The sequence below is a fragment of the Aulonocara sp. 'chitande type north' Nkhata Bay genome, linkage group LG7 (genome assembly GCF_057382095.1).
Source record: "Aulonocara sp. 'chitande type north' Nkhata Bay isolate Kocher_YH1m ecotype deep benthic linkage group LG7, A_spYH_male_GT1.1, whole genome shotgun sequence".
NCBI classification, from domain to species: Eukaryota; Metazoa; Chordata; class Actinopteri; order Cichliformes; family Cichlidae; genus Aulonocara; species Aulonocara sp. 'chitande type north' Nkhata Bay.
Genome location: NC_141350.1, coordinates 17,167,272 through 17,188,396, shown reverse-complemented (window position 1 = coordinate 17,188,396; position 21,125 = coordinate 17,167,272). Strand labels below are relative to the sequence as shown.

The 21,125-nt window shown below is 42.4% G+C and overlaps 1 protein-coding gene across 2 annotated transcripts in view; it reads left to right on the top strand.

The window, feature by feature from the left end:
- LOC147324926 (cyclin-dependent kinase 17-like) overlaps nucleotides 1–21,125 on the top strand; it is a 36,331-nt gene that overhangs the window by 4,946 nt on the left and 10,260 nt on the right. Inside the window, exons 2-5 of one of the 2 annotated variants that reach the window (XM_086299108.1) lie at nucleotides 8,604–8,752; nucleotides 15,251–15,418; nucleotides 16,114–16,247; nucleotides 20,134–20,259. In XM_086299108.1, the coding sequence (XP_086155234.1) occupies nucleotides 8,635–8,752; nucleotides 15,251–15,418; nucleotides 16,114–16,247; nucleotides 20,134–20,259 (546 nt within the window). In that variant the 5' untranslated portion in view covers nucleotides 8,604–8,634. The remainder of the gene's footprint in view (nucleotides 1–8,603; nucleotides 8,753–15,250; nucleotides 15,419–16,113; nucleotides 16,248–20,133; nucleotides 20,260–21,125) is intronic. The other variant, XM_086299110.1, reaches the window with a different exon arrangement.

Genomic DNA, 21,125 nt, shown 5'->3' with positions numbered 1-21,125 from the left:
TTTGCATTTTGATATGGGTCCTTCCATGAAAAGTCAGTGAGTCTCACAAAATTTTACCTCCATACTGTAAATATTTTTTGTGTTTGAGGTTTTGGAAGTACATCAGGGTTTCAGGACTGAAAAACACAATTGAACTCTGCTGCATCCAGATCAACTCCAAATGTCACAAGCTAAAGGCAAAAAACACAGTTTTGCACCGTGATCACCCCTGAGAATCGGTACCATGGGATATATCATAGCTTCACTGCACCATTTAATGCCAGGGACAGAAAAATTACATTTTTGCTAAGCTTTCAAAGGTCATATCAGCATGTGGGTTAGGGGTTAGGGGTCTGGTAAAACCAGGTTTAGCATATGGACGCTCTCACCTTCTAGCTGTGATCGTTTCCTTTTCTTTCGTACCTGAGCAGCTTTCTAATGTTGTCACTTTGTCTCACTCTCAAACATCAAGTGTAAAAACGTAATCAAATCACGTTGAGCTTTTTTATCTTCCCAGATAAGACTAATTATATATAAAAACTAATATTGTGATAACCCCATCCTGCTGTCTGGGCTTAATTAGATAGTAGCCAGCTCTCTTTTAATAGCCATGAAAGGCTTTCAGGAGGTGGATGAGTACAGATGGGCAGTGAGGGGGAGGCTGACTGTCACTCTCTCTGATGCTAATGCCTGCCAACAAAAAGACAACAGGTGACTTGAGTCAGCCTCAGATCAGATGAGCCCACTCCATTATGAACAGAAGTGGGTAATAACCACGTACGAACAAAAGGTATTGATGTGTCTAAAGCGTTCAGTAAATTTTTAGTTTCATAATTTGACTCAAGTACAACATGTACTGCGATTACCTGTGCAGTTTTACTGTTTGTGTAAGTAGAAGAAGCTTCTTTCTGCTGCTCCCTTTAGATTAAATTATACTCCGATGCGGACACAGACAGCTGGAGACCCGATGGCCGAGTAGGCGTTCTTAAGTTCGCCGCCTGGGGCGCATTTATAGTTGGTGCATTGTAAAGCGTTGATTATACTTTCCACACAAAATTTATGGGATCCAAGCAGACTTGTGGACAGTGTTAACCGGGACATCATTCACAAGGGGTTGCCACGTGTTTTGATTGTGTACGTACAACCTCAGAAGGGATCTGTGTCTCCTCCAGGGATTTTCCACTTGTTAGGGGAAAAAATATTCTCTTTTTTGTTTTTATTTGGTCATCTTTTATTACAATGGAAATGATGCTAGTCTGCTGCCTGCCAGATAAAATCATAATCTTATGATCTCAGTGCCCTGCTTTGAACCAAGCTGGGTCCCCAAGGCTTATCTGTCACATTACATGCTGTCTTTTCATCCCATTCACAAACTGTTATCATGTCCGCTGTGAAAGCTGCTTAGTAAGCACCGGTTTTATTCAAATCGCATGCTTAATTTCAGAGTTATTCCCATGATGTACGCGTAATAAGGCCAGTTTTTGTTGTGATTTTATTTAAAATATTTTGTCGTTTTCTTCTTCTTCTTTTTTTTACAGCAGCAGGATTGGTGCATGGTTTTTATTCCAAGCGTCTCTGTTCAGCCTTTTAGTCGCTCGTGTGTCTGGATCTGGATGTTGGCTCTTTAGCAAAAGACAAAAAGGTTTTTTGTCTTTTTTTTATTATGGTTTTTTTTGTTGTTGCGTAACTTATGTTGCATTTGCGGGGTAGTTAATACTTTCCTCTGTTTCATCATGGCCCGAATCCAATCCGTCCTCTACACCTGCCCCGTAAACACTTTACTCACTGTTTGTGTATTTGCGTGGAGGGCCCGCCACATTAAGCTGCTCTTCACCAACTAGCATTAAGTGTAGGTGGGTTTTAATCCCTCTAACACAGAATCTGCATTACATCAGGCTCATTAACTGCTTTCTGCGAAGGTGAAGCACCGGTTTTATGTCAAGTATGGGGGCGTTAAAGGATTCCCGGTACTGTGATTGTTTCAGGACTGTCTCAGTAAAGAACAAAGTGGAAATTGTAGTTAAAAATTGAACAAAATTTAAATGAAATAGATGCTTTTTTCCAATAAGTGATGATCTCCTTCACAGCAATATAAATCCCAGAAGACGGCAGTTACATGTTCTTGTTTCTGTAGGAGAGAGGCAAAGGTGAAAGTATTTCTACACTAACCGCTTAGTTAAGAGACTCTTCAGCAGCTGCAAGTGTGACTCCATATGGAGTAACACTCATCGTGGAGTGGGAGGGTTGTGGTGGAACGGAATTGGGGCCGTGCGTGTCACTCCGTTAACCCAGGGAATATCCGAGCAGAGGTGAAACAGAGAGCAGAGCGACAAACAGCAGTTGAACACAATGTTGGGCTCAATTTCATCGGCTTAATGCAGTCATGGCAATTTAATATTTATAGTAATTCTAAAGCGGTTTACACTGGTGGTGTTTGTGGTTGTTTGTTTTATTTTTGCTCATGTACAAAAAAATTTCTTGTTAAATTAAACACAAACGGAGAGGGGTAGCTGCGGTTCACACTCATGTTTATTTTAGTATGCCACGTAAATGACGTTTAAAATCTAAAAGATAATTTTACATGGTTGTTTCTTTTTCCAAAGTAGCTCATCTTGGCTAAATATGCATACTTGCAAGAAGAAGATTGATGGCAAGAATAAAGTGTCATTTCGGCCTCACCTTTATTTGGTTGTCATCTTTGTCTTTTTCAAAACTTTTATAGCACCTACAGTAATTTCATTGAGTTATTATCAGCTTGACTAACAACCGTGACGTCACTTTATTGGACAAGCTTAAACAGAGTCTGAACAGGTGTCTTTAAGAGCAACCTGAAACACACCTGTCTGCACATCTGTTAAAGTGGCGTCGCCCACATCTTTGAGCCGTGACTGTATCGGAAAAGATGAGTAATGAAATAATTCCCGCGCTAGTATCAAAACGTGATGCACCGACATGCAGGATTGAAGTTAGTTATCCAATGCCTGATTTTTGGCAGTGTTGGCTCACAGAAGGAGCTTAAAGAGGAGCACGCCTGTCACTCAGGCTGCTTTAACCACAGCAGCAGCGTTGAATCTTATAAGATCTGTGGCCTGGTCTCTTGTTCCAACCTGACCTGTCCGTCTGTCAGCCCATCTCAGCTCTTTGGACACGTAGGTGACAATGTGGGACAAGTGTGAAAGCAAGGTGAGGGGAGGAGATGATGTGTGTGTGCCTGATGTATGATGTAAAAAAGGCAAATTCGATGACACATTTTGCCAATTTCAAACACATTTTAGCTTTAAAGCTTCACCTGCTGTGTGTGTGTGTGTGTGTGTGTGTGGGGGGGAGGTAGCACGCCTGCCTGGTTGCCATGCTCAGTGCTCCTCAGCTCGACACCACGCACCACCCCACTACATCCCGCATCACTAGAAAAAGCCCACTTTTTACTGTGTACAATGCAACCTTTATGTAAGACCCACATAATGGAGCCAACTCCTTCACTCATGTCCTCATTGTCTTGGCAAGGTTGAGAAAAGGCTGCTCTTTAGAAAACCAGGGCTGAGCTCACCCGTGAATCATGCCAGCAGTCACGCTTGTTCTCTGTCGTCTTTTGTGAGGAAGGCTGCCAGGGAAGAGAGGTGGGTGTTTTCTCGGGGGCGGCCCCCGAGCTCCTCAAGGCATTGACCTTAGCTGGTTTACTGAACCCCGTAGGGGTCAGGTAGGGTTTGTGACCTGGAGTTTCCTGTTTGTGTCTGTGGCCCAGACAGCCGTCATCGTATGGCAGGGTTGGTGGCTGCATGGTGTGTGTAATGGTTTCGTGTGAAGTGCTTGCCTTGCGTTGCTGATGTAGGGGTTGGTGGGTTATCACAGCAGGAACTCTGGCTCCTACCTTTGTAAGTGGCTCATGATGATCAGCACAGCTACGACCGCAAAGGACTGAATCCATATGCGGCGAATGGTATTGTCGCACCACTGCAGCATCTAATGTCCCACTCTCTCTTCTCCCCCTCTACAAAGACACAGCCTCGCACACATGTGAAGATGTCAAGAGTCTGTAACATCTCAGGCACATTATGGTAGGATATTTGGATGGGGTGGGGGAGTGTGGGGAGAGGGATCGGAAAATCAGCATGCAGCAGTCTCCTGCGGTGCTCTGCATTTTCAACATGGAAAAAGCAGCGGGGGTTGCCGTGGCAACAAATCCCAAATCAGCACAGAGCGCACACCCCTCTGTTCCACACCCCCCTACCACCCTTGCAGCCGCCTCCTCCCCCCCCCCTCCTCCTCCCTGGCCACCTCTCAGCAGATCGAGAGCAGGGATCAGGCTCAGACCAGGGATCATGTCCAAAGCTCCACTCTCGATCCCAGAGCAGGAGCATGTGCCAGCAGATACTGGTGCGCAGCAGACAGTCTTCCCTCTTCTCCTCCCTCTTCGTCTTTATTCTATTGCTGCCATTTACTTTGTACTCAAACCCCTCAGAAGGTGATTTGTATCCATAGTCTGCTAAGTAGCAGGTTTTGTCGTTTAAGAGATGTGCTTCTTCCAATCCCTCTCATATTCAGCACATTCATAAATTAAGAGCGGATTGTGGATATTACCGTGGAACTGAGGACAGATCAACTACAAAAGCCAAAAGTGAGAGGCCTGTCAGTTTATCCCAACTTGGTGCCACATAATCCTGATTTGAGCTTATCGCAGTGATTGTAATCACAACAAAGGATTTTGGCTGTCTAGAGTAATATCAGAATTAGGTCTGAAAAGATTGTGGTTATTGTTGTTATTGAATAATCTGTGAATTATGTTTTTTTCTGCTTGGTGATTGAGAAGTTCAGAGAACCCAAAGTAGTTTTTTTGTTTTTTCTTGTTTTTCAGACAAAGACGGTATTTAAAGGCGAACATATTTTCAGCTCCATAATTTTGTTCTTGGACTCTACCAGAGTAGCTTTTCACATGGCAGAATCATCTTTATTCATCTTATACTGTCTCATCAGTTCATCCATTAACCGAAACAAGCTGATTTAGCGCCTGTTCTTTAAGGCGGACCTCCCTTTAAGACAAACTTGTTCTGATTGGCTGCCCATACCACTCTCCCTGACATCATTGAACCAAGACTACAAAAAAAGCCTTTAGAGCAGTCTGAAGCCTGAGCTGACTTCATTTGTTTATTATCTTCCACTGTAAGACTTGTGTAAGCCCTTTCAACTCCCCTTTTTAATTTGCAGTGATAAAGAAGCTTGAGCAAGAAAATATTTCACATTTCTGCTTGATTAAACAGCTGAATCGTTTCATTACTCGCTAAAGAATCTTGATTGTGTTGATATTATTGTTTGTTGATTAAGTAAGTGATTAAAACATGCTGTAAATTTTCTTTGGACTTTCGCCGATGAGTAATTCACTTCTTATCTCATGCTTCAGCTGTGACGGATAAATAGGCCTTTTTATTAGAGTTACGAGTGCAATTTTTTTTGTTTCCCGTCTAGCACGAAGGGTGTGTGTAACTCAGGGTAACGCAGTGAGCTGTTCCGGAGATGACAGACTGCTGGCTGACCGCGTTGGAGCTGATGTGCTATGAGGCTGAACTGAGTGACGTGCAGCTCTTATGACAGCAGATCTGACGTGCTTTCTCTCATCTTGATTCCTGGATTAATTACAATGCTTCTTGCTTAGCATTTTAATTGGGAGTAATCATATATGTACGAGAAAAGCTGCGCAAAATAATTTCATAAAAACATCCACAGTGCGTGTCATATTTGGGTAAAACAGCCAGCTTTCTTTATCCAAGTCTGCACTGATGAGCTCTAAAATATTCAGCTTTTTTGTGGACACTGACATCGAGTTGTTAATTAAATATTGTTGTGAATATGAATATCACACATTAGTGCGATGTAGTCCATTGTGAGTCAAAAGCTCAGGGTTCACACTGTTCTCAATGCTTGGTTTAAGACTGGTACATTTATGTGCCAGCCTTAATTTCATATGATATGCGTTTTTTCACATGCCTCTAATCATTGAACGGACACATCGCCTGCTGTGGGTTTCAAAGGGTTTACACGTCAAATTGTCTGACAGAATGCACCGTGACATGCAACAATTTGTGTTAACCATCGAGTGATCATAATAGACTGTTAAAACAGTTGGGCGGGGCTTTGTGGTTACATTCAGTGACATTAAAGAGAAGCTGTGTCTTTGCAACTTTGCTATTTGCTAAGCTTTTCAGTTTAAATAAAATTGCTCCTGGTAGGATGTTGTTTGCAGTCACGCTGCTTCTGTGCTGGTCTTTAACTTTGAGGTAGGAGAGGTTATGTAATAATGACATGCATTTCCTCACCTGTTGTGACAGTTTGTTTCAAACGCTCTGTCAGACTCTCCAGAGCTTCACTCTGACATTACGTTTAACCTTGGAGCAAATCAGGCAATTGACTGTATAACCCCGTACCAAATGTAATGTTTATGTTTTGTTTTTCGTTAATTTTAACAACATCCTGACACAAGAGCCAACCACTGTGAACCTATATAAAGGTGCACTTACCAAGAATACTGTTGATATTAATAATAGTAATAGAACCGTGATCTAACATGGGGATACTTTAATCTTAAATTATACTGTAACATGTCAGTGAAAGTGGATATATGCTGGTCATGTCTTCTGCCAATTAGAGGAATGTTGGATAAAAATAAAGCTGCTTATCACTTTAAAACTGATGGATGCTAGCAGATCTTATGACCTCCGTTTCTAGTTGCTCACCTCAAATTTGAAAAAACTTTAGTTGCTTGAAATTGCTCAGCGTCATTTACTTTCTATGATCTATGGTTTCCTGGACGCTGTGAAATCTTTCCTGTCTAGAGGAAGCTTAAGAAGGCTGATTTAAGGAACTGCAAATCATGTAAACTAAAGCTACTATCTTGCAGAACAAGACCAACAATGTGACGCTAAAAAAAGATAAATGGATCCCCTTTAAGAGCCTGTAACCCTCTGTGTGTAATCACTTTTTAAAACCAGCTGCTGTTTCACTCGACTTGGAGATGTTGAGCTGTTCAGTTTCAGTTTTGTTTATCTAGCTCCAGTTTGCAGAAACTATCTCGAGCTGCTTTTTGAAAGTAAAGACATTGGAGAGAAAACCCCAAACATCTGAAATGAGCACTTGGCAATGTTGAAAAGGAGCAACTCTTTTATAAGAGGAAGACACCTGTAGCAGAACCAAGATAACAGAGGGGCAGCTATTAGCAGATCAGAGGAAAGAACAGAGCAGCAAAAGATGTGCACAGACAGATTTTTGCTCTTTTTATGTGGATAACACACAAACACTGCTGTTGTCACCTGTTGTTGTCTTGTTGATTATTGATTTGCAACCTGATCTGCCAGTTTTTCCAGTTTCTTTCCTCCCCGCATCTCAAATGAAAGGATTTCCTCTTTTCTTCATTTCACATTGTTACAGTTTTTTTTCTTTTCTATTTTCTTTTTTTGCACAAAATGAGCAATTCTTAGGCATCGTCTTGGGCTTTCACATTATAATGTTAGTCATTTTTCACAGTTTTTTCCCGTCTCTGTAGGTGGATTTCCTATTACACTTAGTTTTCAGCTGCATGCCTTCTTTGCAACAACTGTATCCTCTTTTGTTTTGTGCACAAAAACAAAGCAAAAGTCTTCATACGAGTCCGAATCATGGTCCCTCACTGATGAGTCATCATCATTTAAAGGTCAATTATGGTTTTTAGCCATGTTAGTCCACTTTGTCCTCCAAAGACTACTTTCTACTGTTTGGCTCTGGGTAAGTGAGTAAGCTGCGTCCCTGGACAGAATATGGGTTATTAGTTGTATTTCAAGACAAAGGATGTCAATAGGGAGTAGTTGCCAGTCAGGCGAGCCCTCAGGGTTTGCGCTCATGTGTTTTCTTGTCTGGCTCTACTCATCAGCATCACAGACACACACATGTCCTGATCTGCAGACGTAGTGGAGTCATGATATCTGCATTGAAGTCACAGGGAGAGGCTTGTTTGGTATCTCCTCCAGCCAATCGGTCTCAAATATTGCCTGTCTTGATTTGAAATCTTTTTTTCATTTCCTCCCATAAATTGTCTCGCTGCATTTCTCCCTCTCGCTCACACGTACAGGCTCTCACAATCAGTCGCTCTCGCGCACACAATAAATGTGTCTGGAATGTGTGATGTGGACTCGATGCGGCCCAGGCTAGCCCTGTGCCATTCAGCCGCTAATCCCCCCGGTTTAGGATTTGCTTTTACAGTCCTGTGTGCCAGGGCCTGTATTCTAAACTCGGCCGTAAGAATCTCTCACCGACTTGTCATGCTTTCCCAGGAGGAGGAATGCAGTGTGAGCTGAGTCATAATTAACGTCTGTTGATTAGTGCGTTTCATTGTTCGCCCAGTCAGATTCCTGGTGAACTAGTGACATTTTCTTTCTGAATGTGGGATTGTGAAGCATGATGGCAGCCAGACGTTTTTTTGTTTTGTTTTAATTGTAATTACAGGCAGTTTACATTGCATTTCCACGAAGCTTAGATAAACAGCTCAGCGATATTGATCTTGTTCCTCTGTGGTTGAAACGAGCTGTAGCTCTCCTTATTCTTGCAGTAAGTGGGTAACACCTGTAATGTGTATACATTTTTGTTTGGTTTGTCTTCTTCAGGCCTCCCCTTCCTGAGAGCTCTGTGGAGAAGATGAAAAGGTTCCGGCGACGTCTCTCTCAGACTCTTCGAGGCAGTCACACCATCGACGAGTCCCTGTCAGAGCTGGCCGAGCAGATAACGATCGAGGAGAACGGCCTGAAGGACAGCGGTGAGGCCTAAAACTCTTAAATTGCGTCTATCAAGTATACTGCCACTACCAGCACAGCTTGTCACAACTTTATAAATAAAGCGATTCAAGTGGAGGAACCCAGCTTAAGATTTATGTACAAAATGTCAAAATGTCTGTAAAGTCTGTTTGATGTGATTTATTTCAAACACCAGATTGCCATGCAGAATTTCCAGCACATTTATATAATGAATTCCGTGTCTGAAATGGGATTTAGTGGCTGAATTTTAATGGACTTAATTTGTTTGGCACTTTCATCTAAATCCAAATCCACATTTTTATCTATTGCTGACCCAGAATCTGAAAGTTTAAACTGCTCAAAGTGTAATCTTTAGCTTCAGCTTGGCGTTAGCAAAAAGATGTTACACTGATGATTGAGGTCCTTTTCTTCCTTTTCTTTCTGAATTTGCTCGCTACAACGAACCTGTCGAATAAGTTTTATGTCCATTCAAGACTCTGAATGCCAGTTTTTAAAGGGGCTGGTACTGGTTGGTGGAAGTTGCTCAGATTTGAAATGAATTGTAGGGATGTCTAATCATATAATCATATAAGACCTGCAATTTAATAACTGAATTAAAAACATAAGATAAGAGTCACATGAACAAGAGGAGCCTATATAGAATTTAAATAACTCATCTTGGAAAAGCCAAATGTGTTTGGCACAACACTGCGTTCAGATCATATTTTTGATTACAAAAGCTGTTTAAAAAAAAAAAAAAGGTAGGCATATCTGCCTTCTTGTAAATATAAACTACCTAAACTGCCAAAAAGAGCCCATTTACTCAAAAAAGTCCACAAATCCACAATTCTTGCATATTACAACCACCCCTTATGCAAATTTGATTTTAGGGGGAACTGCTCCTTTAATACTGACTGTTCAGACAATAAATGTGAATTTCACAGGAATGACTTCTTCCACTTCCCAGCTCTGTATTGATTGTTGTGCTCAATCTGTCAGTTTATTTTTTACTGTAAAGACACTCCGTTCTTGCTGGCAGACACTGTATTTATTTATTTACCATTCATCTCCATCCTGCTGAAGGTTGTGGCCTTCTAGACGTCAAATAAAAGCCGTGGCACAGCCGCCTATCTCTTCTGATATTTACAAAATCTGCACGGAGCAAGCAAGCCAGGGAGCACGTCTCGGTGTGCTAGCAAGTTGTTGCCATGGTGCTCATGGTCTGGAAACATTTTAGAGTTTCCATGACATTGCCACGGCGACTTGGATGACTTGGTGAAACCAGCGAAGCATCTTGATCCATTTGCTGCCCCCCACTTTTTTTTTCTTTTTATCTTTTTGCTCCTCTTCTTCTCTTTTCAGCACCCCTCCACCCTTTCTCCCCCCTTTTTCCCTTTTCAATCAATCAGATCGTCTAAGCTCCCACGAAGCCCCTCCCCTCCCCCCATCGCCTTCTGAGAACTAACTAGACTTTGTAAAGAGCTTTTTGTGCAGCGACTAACACCAAGTTTGGCCAGAGTGTTCTGTGCTTGTTGAGTGGGGACAGAGAACTATGATGTGTGTGTGTGTGTGTGTGTGCGTTCCTGTGTGTGCCTGCTTGCGTGTGGGGGATTTTAGCAGCCTGTGTAACAGCAAGTAGGGTAGAGAGGAGACAGAATGGAGTAGCCAGATGAGATTTGATCTGAACTCTCTGATTGGGGAAAGCGTTGTGGTCCTGATCTGATTATGTAACGCTCATAACTGAGGCCAGCAGCAGCAGCAGCTGCCCAGCGATAAGGGAGAGGTGGTATAAGGGCCGGGATAATACATGCCTGCTAAATCACATATATGATGTCAGTCTGTCATGATGTGCCAAAAAACCCCCAACAGCAACAAAAAAGAAAGATAATCATGGTTGTAATACATATGTAACATGCCATTTTCCGAATTTTCAGCGACTGTGTTGGCGTAGTAAAATCTGTTTTTATAGCCCAACGAGACCTGAACACCCACAGCAGTCTGAATCGGTCTCGAAAAGGCAGCTTGAATCTTGTAAGCTTAATTTTGGCAATGGGGATTTACGTCAGAAAAATTCACTGAGAATCTGTTGGATCTGGAAACTGGAAACCAGACAACTGGTGAGCTAATATTGTTGAGGCTGGTGGTGATGATATGCAGGCTGGTAATGACTACGCTGTTATTCCTGGCCAGAGTGGGACTTTAAGAGGGGGTACTTTTAAAAAAGTAGACATGTATAACTCAGAAAGTATGTGGAGGTTGTGACCAGTTAAAAAGTAATTCAGAAACTGTTGAATAGAATCATTAGCAATCTCACTCAGCTGTAATCAGCAAAATCTGTCAAAATGTAAAATACCCCCCACACACACAAATTACAAATTTGTTAGTTTTGACTTCTCCTTATCAGCGCTTATGATGCAATATTATCCTGGTGGCGACACCTTTAGGAGAATACTGCAGCGAGTTCTTGCGCTGTAATGCCGGGTATAAATGGCTGCATATGTGTGATGACGGCGTGGCAGTGAGCGATGTGACCATTGCAGAGGGTATATTGGCAGGTTAAGGAAGAGGCCGATCATCATTTGGGGAGAGCTGATTCCAACACTTGTTTCTGCAGTCGTATTCTTTCCGTCACTTCCCAGAGTTTGTGACCATAGGTGAGACTAGTAACGTAGACTGACGGGTAAATCGACAGCTTTGCTGTTACGTGCACATTTCTCTTTAGTGTTGCGGTTGCTGTACAGACCAGTACAGCATCAACAACACTGAAGAAGATGCTGCACCAGTCCGGCGATCTCCATTTGCCATTCCCTCCTTCCCTCACTCATGAACAAGACCCCAAGTGTTCAGTCCGCCATTTATGACTGAAAACTGTCCTCAGACTTGGAGGTGCTCATGCCAGCTGCTTCAGACTCAGTTATAAACCGACCCAGTGCGAGATGGCAGTCGTCTTTTGGTGAAGCTAACAGAACCACATCAAAAAGCAAGATGAGATCCTCTGACCACAGAACCCTCCACCTATGATTGTGTCTAAAAATTAAATCCATAAAAATTATGAGCACATTTGGTGACAAAGGGATGCTCTGGCAGTCTGACTGGAAACAGGTCTGATTTATGTGAAACGAGCTGCCACTGTGGTTGAACAGTGAGTTCAATACTCCGTCCTCCTCAAGCCCCTTTTGTGGGTCAATAAAACACTTTAACATTGGGGAAACTCCCCCACACCTCAAGAAGGTAAAGATCTGGTTCAATGTCCTGTTGCCAGTATGAAATTCCTCAACTCCTTATTCTCTGCAGTATTCCTAGACCTTCCCAGGTGCTGGAGAGGAGAATCCCTCCTTTGGTCTAACCATGTTTTCAGATGCGTTCTTGTCTATAAACGCTCAACAATTTGTTGTAGGAGAGAGTGCAGCACGGATAGAGCGTGCAGGAGTACATACCCGTAATACAACCATTTGTTTGGTGTGACTTTACTGGACCATTACCCACCTCAAATTAGCAATGAGCGTTTGACTCTAGCTAAAAGCACTTTGGTTAGTTCCCTAAATTTTCTCTATACACGAAAACTTTGCCTACTATTAACTTGCTTTTGTGTGGGTTTTGTTTCTGTTTTTTTTGTTTGTTTGTTTTTTTAAACAAAATTGATCTACTCTTGATAAACCAGGTAATCCACTCTGTGTTCAAAGGCTGATGATGTTAATGGCTTTACCAAACAAGGTCATGACAAACAGCGGTGGACTGTAAAACCCAAGCCCTTGCATTACAGGTCCTAAACACATACAAACACTTTTCTGCCTGACAGTTGTTTTTTGTTTGTTTGTTTGTTTGTTTTTGCAGGGACATAAACCAATCTATCTAATCAATAATCATTATTCTTGGGAAGTAATTATCTCCTCTGTAACTGTTGACTTATGTCTTGTCCTTGTCCTGTCTGCTCTTTTTGCATACATGGGCCTCTGTCTGAGTTTTGACTTCTGCTCATCTTCTCCTGGGTGTTCTTTTCTCCTCATTGTCATATTTGGTGTTTTGCTGGGTGCTAGATCTTCCAGATATTAAATCATTCAACTCTGTCAGCTCTAGTCGTGCTTTTGGACAAAAGCTGTTCATTGTCAGTGGTAGATCCTTTCCACAAGCCAAACTCACACACCTTAGACCAGGGTTAGGGAATCCAGGCCTCAAGGGCCAGTGTCCTGCAGGTTTTAGATCTCACCCTGGGTCAACACACCTGAATAAAATGATCAGTTCATTACCAGGCCTCTGGAGAACTTCAGGACATATTGAGGAGGTTATTTAGCCATTTAAATCAGCTGTGTTGGATCAAGGACACATCTAAAACCTGCAGGACACCGGCCCCCGAATTCCCCACCCCTGCCTTAGACTGTCAGGCATTTGTTTACAGACTTTCATACACTTTTGATTATTTACAGTACAGGGGTTACACTGATTAAGAAAACATTGCTGTTCTCCTGGCTATGTGTACAATTAGGTAACCCAAAGTTCATTGGGAAGATGTGATACTCCATCCATCCATCCATCCATTCGCTTCCGCTTATCCTTTTCAGGGTCGCGGGGGGGCGCTGGAGCCTATCCCAGCTGTCATAGGGCGAGAGGCGGGGTACACCCTGGACAGGTCGCCAGTCTGTCGCAGGGCCAACACACAGGGACAGACAACCATTCGCACTCACATTCATTCGCACATTCACACCTAGTGACAATTTGGATTATCCAATTAACCTATCCCCACAAGCTGCATGTCTTTGGACGGTGGGAGGAAGCCGGAGTACCCGGAGAGAACCCACGCAAACACGGGGAGAACATGCAAACTCCACACAGAAAGACCCCGGCCTGATGTTGGAATTGAACTCAGGACCTTCTTGCTGTGCGGCAACAGTGCTAACCACCGTGCCACCGTGCTGCCTAGATGTGATACTCAAATATCAAAACAGATTAAGGTTCAATTTAATTCACTGTTTTTTGTTTTGTTTTGTTTTTTTTGGGGGGGGGGGTTGTTTTGTTTTTTTAGTGAGAAATTTGTTAATTTACAGTGTAGAACCTAATGTATATCAACCCAGCAGTTTCATTTTTATTGGTCACCTTGATACAAAGCCTAACAATACAGTGTGTATATAAAAGATGGAAGGTGACACCAAGTGGTTTGGTAATTATAAGGAAAGTATCAAAGAGGCACATTTTGAGGCCTTAATATAAAAGGTTTTGGCTGCGGTCATGTAGAATTTCTTTCTGATTTAGAAGTTACTTTGATGAATCAAAGGGTGGACTACTAATTTATCAACTATTGGTAGCAAGGCTGGTTAACAAGCTGTATGCTTGAATTGTACTGCTGCAGCACAGAGACACAAAATAAGTGCTAAGAACGCACTAATAAAGTAACAGAAGTCACAATAAGCACAAATACCTGGAATGGTCTGCACCACTCAGCAAGCCGTAATATCAGTCAGTCTATTAAAATGCTACAGAAGGCAGGAAACACACACACACACACACACACACACACACACACACACACACACACACACACACACAGTGAAGAGGCCCAGTTTAATAACTGACAGAAGAGGATGCTTACCAGACTCTGAGTGGCTCCAGCTGCCTCAGTCAGTGCAGCCATGCTCAGTTATCCAGGTGGATGAGTTATAAAACCTGGAGTTGTTATGAAAGTTGAAACTATCATTTTTTTTCTGTAAATGTAATCAAATTGACCAAAACTATGTCCTTTTGGAGGGAGCCTCAAGTGGCACTTAGAGGAACTGCAGTTTTTGTCATTTTGGGGGGTTTCATTTTTAATCTCTGGAGGTTGCCCCTTGGTTAATTCCAAATTTGAAGCCTTGACCTTCCCTCAATAATGCCACTGTCTTCTTTTTGTTAGAACCAGGAGTATGAGAGCGGTAAAGTGCTAAGTTAGTTGGTAATACTAGTATTATAGCTTAGCGAGGCACATCACCAAAACTAAAGTAGACTTCTTGGATGGTCTGTAGCATCCAGCGTGTTCTGATATTTGTTAGATAATACCACTCAAAAAGACTTAAATGCCACAAAACGCTGTTGGTGGGTAAGATTCAGGGACTTGAATAAGCAGAGGTGCCGTCTAGCAGATGGGTAGTGCCTCCTCTGTGTCAGTATCTAGCTGTTAGTAAGTAGTCGTGATCCCCATAATGCAAATTTTGAGCTTAATAACATTTAGAAAGGGGAAAACAACCCATCCGCCACCCAGTTTTTATAAGAACTGGCTGTTATGTAGTGACGCAATCAGCAAGATAAATCATCCGACACATAAGATTGTCAGAGTACCTCAGGATGAATTTATCATTGGATTGCTTTGAAGTGCATTAATCACATATTGGCCATGATGAGTCTTGTTCACATTAATACCACTTTCTTTCAGCGCCATGACTACAATGTTTTGTTTTGTGGTTTTTGTATTTTGTTCTCATCTGTTGATATGTGCTTGTATACTGTGTGTCCTGTCATCATCAAAAAAACACAACAAACTCTTTCTTCTCCAGCAGAGCCCATTGTGAGGAACGGCCGTCCTCCATCAGCCCACAGTGTCCACTCATTTCTTCACCAGTACACAGGCTCTTTTAAAAAGCCACCGCTCAGACGGCCTCAGAGCGTCATCGGAGGAGGACTAGGCTCTCTCATGGTCATGCCTCGCAATGGTAGTCGCCTTGGTGAGTCACGCCTAACCTGCCTGCTGTCAAATTTAATATTTGACTTTTATATTTCTGGCTTGAAATGAAGAAATAGCCAACGATTTCTTTTGTGACCATACGTGGAAGGTGTTGAGCTGCTGCTGGGCCTAAATTCCTTGTCATACCCATTTCTGTTGAGGGAACTGTATCACGCATGTGCTCAAAGAAATCATTGCTTTATGCAAAGATGCACTTCAATTTATCCGCTTTTGTGGCCGCATTTTTGTCCTTTTTGCAAAGAAATATAACTAAAAATAACGACTCTGAAAACCAAGTTTGCTGTCAACTTGGATTTTCAGCCCAGATACAAATTCAAAATATGAATAAAACCCCTGGAGGGAATGAAAATGCTGCAATAGTGTATGAATGAGAGCAGAGTTTTCTCAGGCGTGGGTAAATTACTCCGTGATGTATGGCTTTGTCTCATAAAGCCTGTGGCACTGAAATAAAATCTAAGTCAAACTCATTAAGAATATTTACCTCTTGTATATCGTCTGTCTGATACAGCCAGTAGCTTGATAAGAAAAGAGGGAGTCATAAAAGTGTCCGAGAGAGTGTTTTTCTTTCCTGTTGAAGTCATTATCTGGTGTTGCACCCTGCCCTGTTTTTACAGACCTGCTCCATTTGTCAACCCCCCGTGCTCTCTGTAAACTTTTCTCTTCGCTCATCTCCAGATATCGTCCACGAGAACCTGAAGATGGGGTCCGACGGAGAGAGCGACCAGGCATCCGGGACTTCCTCTGATGAGGTGCAGTCGCCCACGGGTGTTTGTCTGAGGAACAGAGGGAACAGACGCATCTCTGCGGAGGTGAGATTTGGCTCTGTGTTTTCAGAGCTCCGTCGTTGTCCTCGTGTAGCCTCTCTGCTTTGCAAAGTGTGGATATATTGTAGTGTGAGTCACTGCAGGGCCTACACTTAACTCAGTGGGACGATTGACTGTGTTGCCACACATCTCCTCACCCGGTGTGATGGTTCAAATTCCACTTTGTTAATAAGCGTGCGCTGCGATGACTTCACTGATAAATGACAATAGACCTATCTGTAAGACGCGAATGTGAGCTCCGTGCTGTAACTCGGCGTGGGTGTATTTGTGCAGTGTGTCATATACACACACTGCACAAATACACAAATCCTCGGCTCCTGTTGCAATGTGAGCAGCGCACACATAATGTTCAGACTGATTTCATGTAATGTTCCTCTCAAGTTGGTTTTGAAATCTACTTTAAAGAATCTTTTATTCGTCAGCACATCCACCCACTCTGATTTACTTCCTCTTTCTCAAACACACAGAGCCAGACATGGGCAGTTCGATTGCGTTTCTCCGGTGGTTACATAATCTCAACACATTACAGAAGACATCTCACTGTAATTGCTTTTATCTAAAAGGCATTCCATTTTCCCACAAGTATTTTTTTGGATCCAGGGCGTTTATTTCTGCACATATTAACAACAGTAATTCTTTTCTATTTCATTGATTTATATTTTTGTTCCTACATGAACATGATTCCAAAATAGTTTCCTTTATTAAAGCTGTATGTTCAAAGCCAACAAGAAGAATCTGTGGCATGAATCTGATTGTTTCACATACTGTAGATTACAGAGATGGACACAGAGTACCTGTGCAACAACAACAAATAATAAACACAAATGTGTGTTTGTGTTTGCACCCCCTGTTTTGTGTTCTCATGGATCATTATGATGTCACATGGAGGTGCCCTACCCACCTGTTGGTCAAACAATCTATTTGCTAGGTGCAGCCAATCAGAAGAAAGTTAGCCTTATCTCTTCCCCACATAGAGACAACATTTGACAACCTCTTCTGTACTTAAGACTTCTGTACTCAATAACCATGAACCATTTGAAAAGGTTCCAAGTTTTTATAGGGTAGCTGGATAGGCCGAGGCCAGCCTCACTACCTTCTGATGCACACCTTTTTGTAATTTTGTTCTAACAGCAGGCCTGAAATATGACGCAAAGAGCTCAGTTCAGAAAAGAGGGTGAAGCGTTAGTCCTGGTAGGCTTTCAATGGGTAAAGAGTCGCCTTGCCTTATTAAACATTCAAAACTGGTCTAGCAGAGGCAAAGAATATAGCTGTGGAGCCAAAGATGGGCGCATTAAGTCTGCTTTAAATAAAAAACAACTTGTTATGTATGTTTTTATTAGTCCAGTTTAACTTATTGTAGATTTACTTTTACTGAGAAACAAATGTTACTTTGACTCAAGCACGCTACTACTACATCAAACTTTGCAAAACTCATTTATTCCAGTGATCCGCAGATATCTGTATTAATTCATATCTGCAAGGAAATGGTGACGGATTGTCATCATCATCATAGAGAAGTTTGTCAAACAGCTGTTTAAAGTTTTATTCTTTACATATAAGCAGAGGTAACATGTCATTTTACTGTTTCAATCAATATCTGACCCGATCCCTCCCAAAACCAATAATTGGTCCCTTTAGCCCAACGTAAGCTCTACCAATAGGACTTCAGGCCGTGCAGCTGACATAAAGTAATGCAACGAGCCGCCCACTTTCCCCCTGAACTGTGGCAGGAGTTACTTCATAACATCGCCATTCTCAACTCAAATTATATTAAAAAAAGCATGACAGGAAAATAGATTCATATCCATCCATAGTTTTCATTTCCTTTTTCTGCATCACTGTTTTAGACACTTTTTCACCTTCTGTCTTTCTCTTTTTCAGAGACTTATTTTTCTTTGTGTTAATACAAAATATAATATAAAATGCAAAGAAAGACTTTCCAGTTTTACATAAAAGGAGTCAAAGGAGAGGAAAAAAAGAAACTGTAAGGAAAAGGGCTTCCTTATAGTCTTGTGTTTTTATAGGTACAGTTGATGCCACTGAACCACATGTTTTCACACTAGCTGCTGGGTGGAAGGAAAAGTTCTGATTGAACAACACACACTTCCCTCCTTCTGTTTATTGGTTGCTTTGATTGCAACCCCTGTGGGAGTTTACAAGCAGATAGCAGCATCTGCACAGACAAACCAAGCATGCAAACCTGCACGAGTAGAGGGGAAAAAAATGCTTGAGGTTTAGTTAAGCTGCATTTGAGGCTGCCCACACAGAGAGATGATACATCACCTCTTGCTGCTTTTTTGAGCGTGTCTGCAAGCAGCACACCTCACACTTCCTGTGACTGTTTCACAGCCAGATAAAGTTTTTAGTTTTTTGGACACGCTCACAGTTCTACTTGCAGCTTCTGTCAGCCCAGCAAATCCAGTGTACTGTTTGAATGAACAGAGTGATTGACTGCAGGCTTGTTGTTGATGAAGTGATCCAACAGTGAAATCAGTGTGCGGCCTTGTTCTTTGTCCCCTCTGTGCCACTGTGACACTTGGAGAAGGGACGGCAGAGCAGAAAAAATAGGAGGAGGAGCGAGGACGTCCCTTTGGGCTGGTCAGGTAGCAGATTGTTCTCCTCGGACTGCAGTGGAAGCAGTGCCATTTTGGGATTACATCACGAGGATTACTGTAATACGGTCCAGATGGGCCCCTGTTGTAACAGATTAGGACGAGTTGATTGGACAAACTGGAGGGGGGTGGAGGGGTTGCAAAGGTCAGGTGATGGACGGCATCACTTACTCTGAGGACAAGCCACCAATCCTGGCCCTGCACACTGAAACCACAGAGCAGCAGAGCGAAATCTAATGTATATTCTTAAACAAATAAAGACAAGCAGAGTTCCTGTTATGTTGATATGTGCAGAGTGCTTTTGTTTTCTCTTTTTGAGAATCCAGAGCTGTGGTGTCTTTACTTAAAAATGTTTTTGTGAACAGTTAAAGCTAAAACAATAAGCAAACCTCTTTATTGCCTTGAAATGAATGTTTTTATGAGTTTGTATTTAGTTTGTACGCACACAAAACAATAGAGATGCCGAATCTGCACCAGGATGTCAACTTGCTCCAAGTTTTAATGAAGACTACACTTCCTGGAAGCTGATCACATGGCTAAATGTGTTTGCTGTTAACAACCACAGAGCAGAAAGCTGACTCACAGTCACCGTTTAACGCAAAGGCTGAAAGTCACCGATCCTTCTAGAAGTCGGTCAATTTCAGTTTACGGGTTTATGAGCTTGTCTCTGAACTTGTGTTGAAATTTGAAAAAGGTTGAGGTTGCGTTTTGCTTCTGTGCGTGTTGGCTAAGATGGAGGGAGGAAGCAGTGGGGTGTCCGGTGTTACCTCAGAGGGAGTGGAAGTAGATTTACAGAGAGAAACGTGGGATTAATAGTAATCTAACAAATAGAGGAAATGCATGATGGGAAGAATCCAGGTGTTAGATTTTAACTGTTTGATTGTATTATGTGTGTTTGAGGGATTTTTATATAAAGAATCATTAGAATCATGCTTTCTGTGCTTGTTTTACTTCTTTAAAAAGACTTACCCTGAACTCTTAAGGGCTCCACATACGGCCTTTACCATGAACACAAGTCTAAAACTGTCACTGTGTGGCTGCACACGCACGTACCACACTGGCTTCTCTGTTAACCGGTGAGGCCTAAAGTACACCCACAGATTCTGCTTGTTTACTTTGGGTTTCTGCCATTTTGTATCCAATCAGAGGTATTTATTCAGAGATTATGTTGTTTGCTAAGGGTTTGTTTGTTTATTCATTCAGGTTGATATACCGACTTTTTTTTTTTTTTTTAATTGAGTTTTCTTGTTTTTGTGTAGGACCTGAACAAACGTTTGTCCCTGCCAGCTGACATCCGGATACCTGACGGTTACCTGGAGAAGTTTCAAATGAGCAGCCCACCCTTCGACCAGCCGCTGAGCCGACGCTCCCGCAGAGCATCACTGGTGAGAAGAACAAGAGGGATTAGAGGGGAAGAAGTAAGAGAGAAGGTGCTGAAAACACACGGGAGACAATTACAAGTTGTCAGAGAGGAGACAAGTGCAGAGTGATACTGTAAACAGGAAGTCGGCCTATTGCACATGTCCTTCACCTTGAAGCTGGACTTGCAGGGGTCACATCATTGGCTAATATAGTCAAAGGAGCTTGCAAAGAGAAGCGTCTGGACTTCTTTAAGTTGCTTGAAGACGTTTCGCCTCTCATCCGAGAAGCTTCTTCAGTTCTAAGGTCAAATGGTGGAGAGTCCCAGATATAAACCTAGTGGGAGTGACCCCCCACAGAGGGACAAAAGGACCCCCTGATGATCCTCTAATCGCCTGAGCCAAGGTGGGAAACTGGGCGTGGGTCCCAATCAGCCAGAGTTTCGGGTGTGTTCATTGTGAAACCTGGCCCCATCTTATCATGCGAATTCCTGAGGTCAGATGGCCCAGGATGTGAGTGGGCGTTAAGGCGTCTGGGAAGGGATCTCAAAACTGGATTATAGATGGCAGAGAGTTGGTGTCGTAAACCCCCTGCCTCTGTTCAAAGATGGTCGCTCACAGTGGACATAGATGGCTTCTTTCACTCCTCTTTCAAACCATCTGTCCTCTCTGTGCCAATTTTCACATTTTGGACAGAGAGGACAGAACTGAAGAAGCTTCTCGGATGAGAGGTGAAACATCTTCAAGCAACTTCAAGAAGTCCAGACGCTTCTCTTTGCAAGCTCCTTTGACTACGATGACCTGGATGACTGAGAACCTTCACAGACACATTGGCTAATATACTCTCCTTATTTTTGGAATTTGGTTGAGAAAAATTACGACAAAATGGTTAA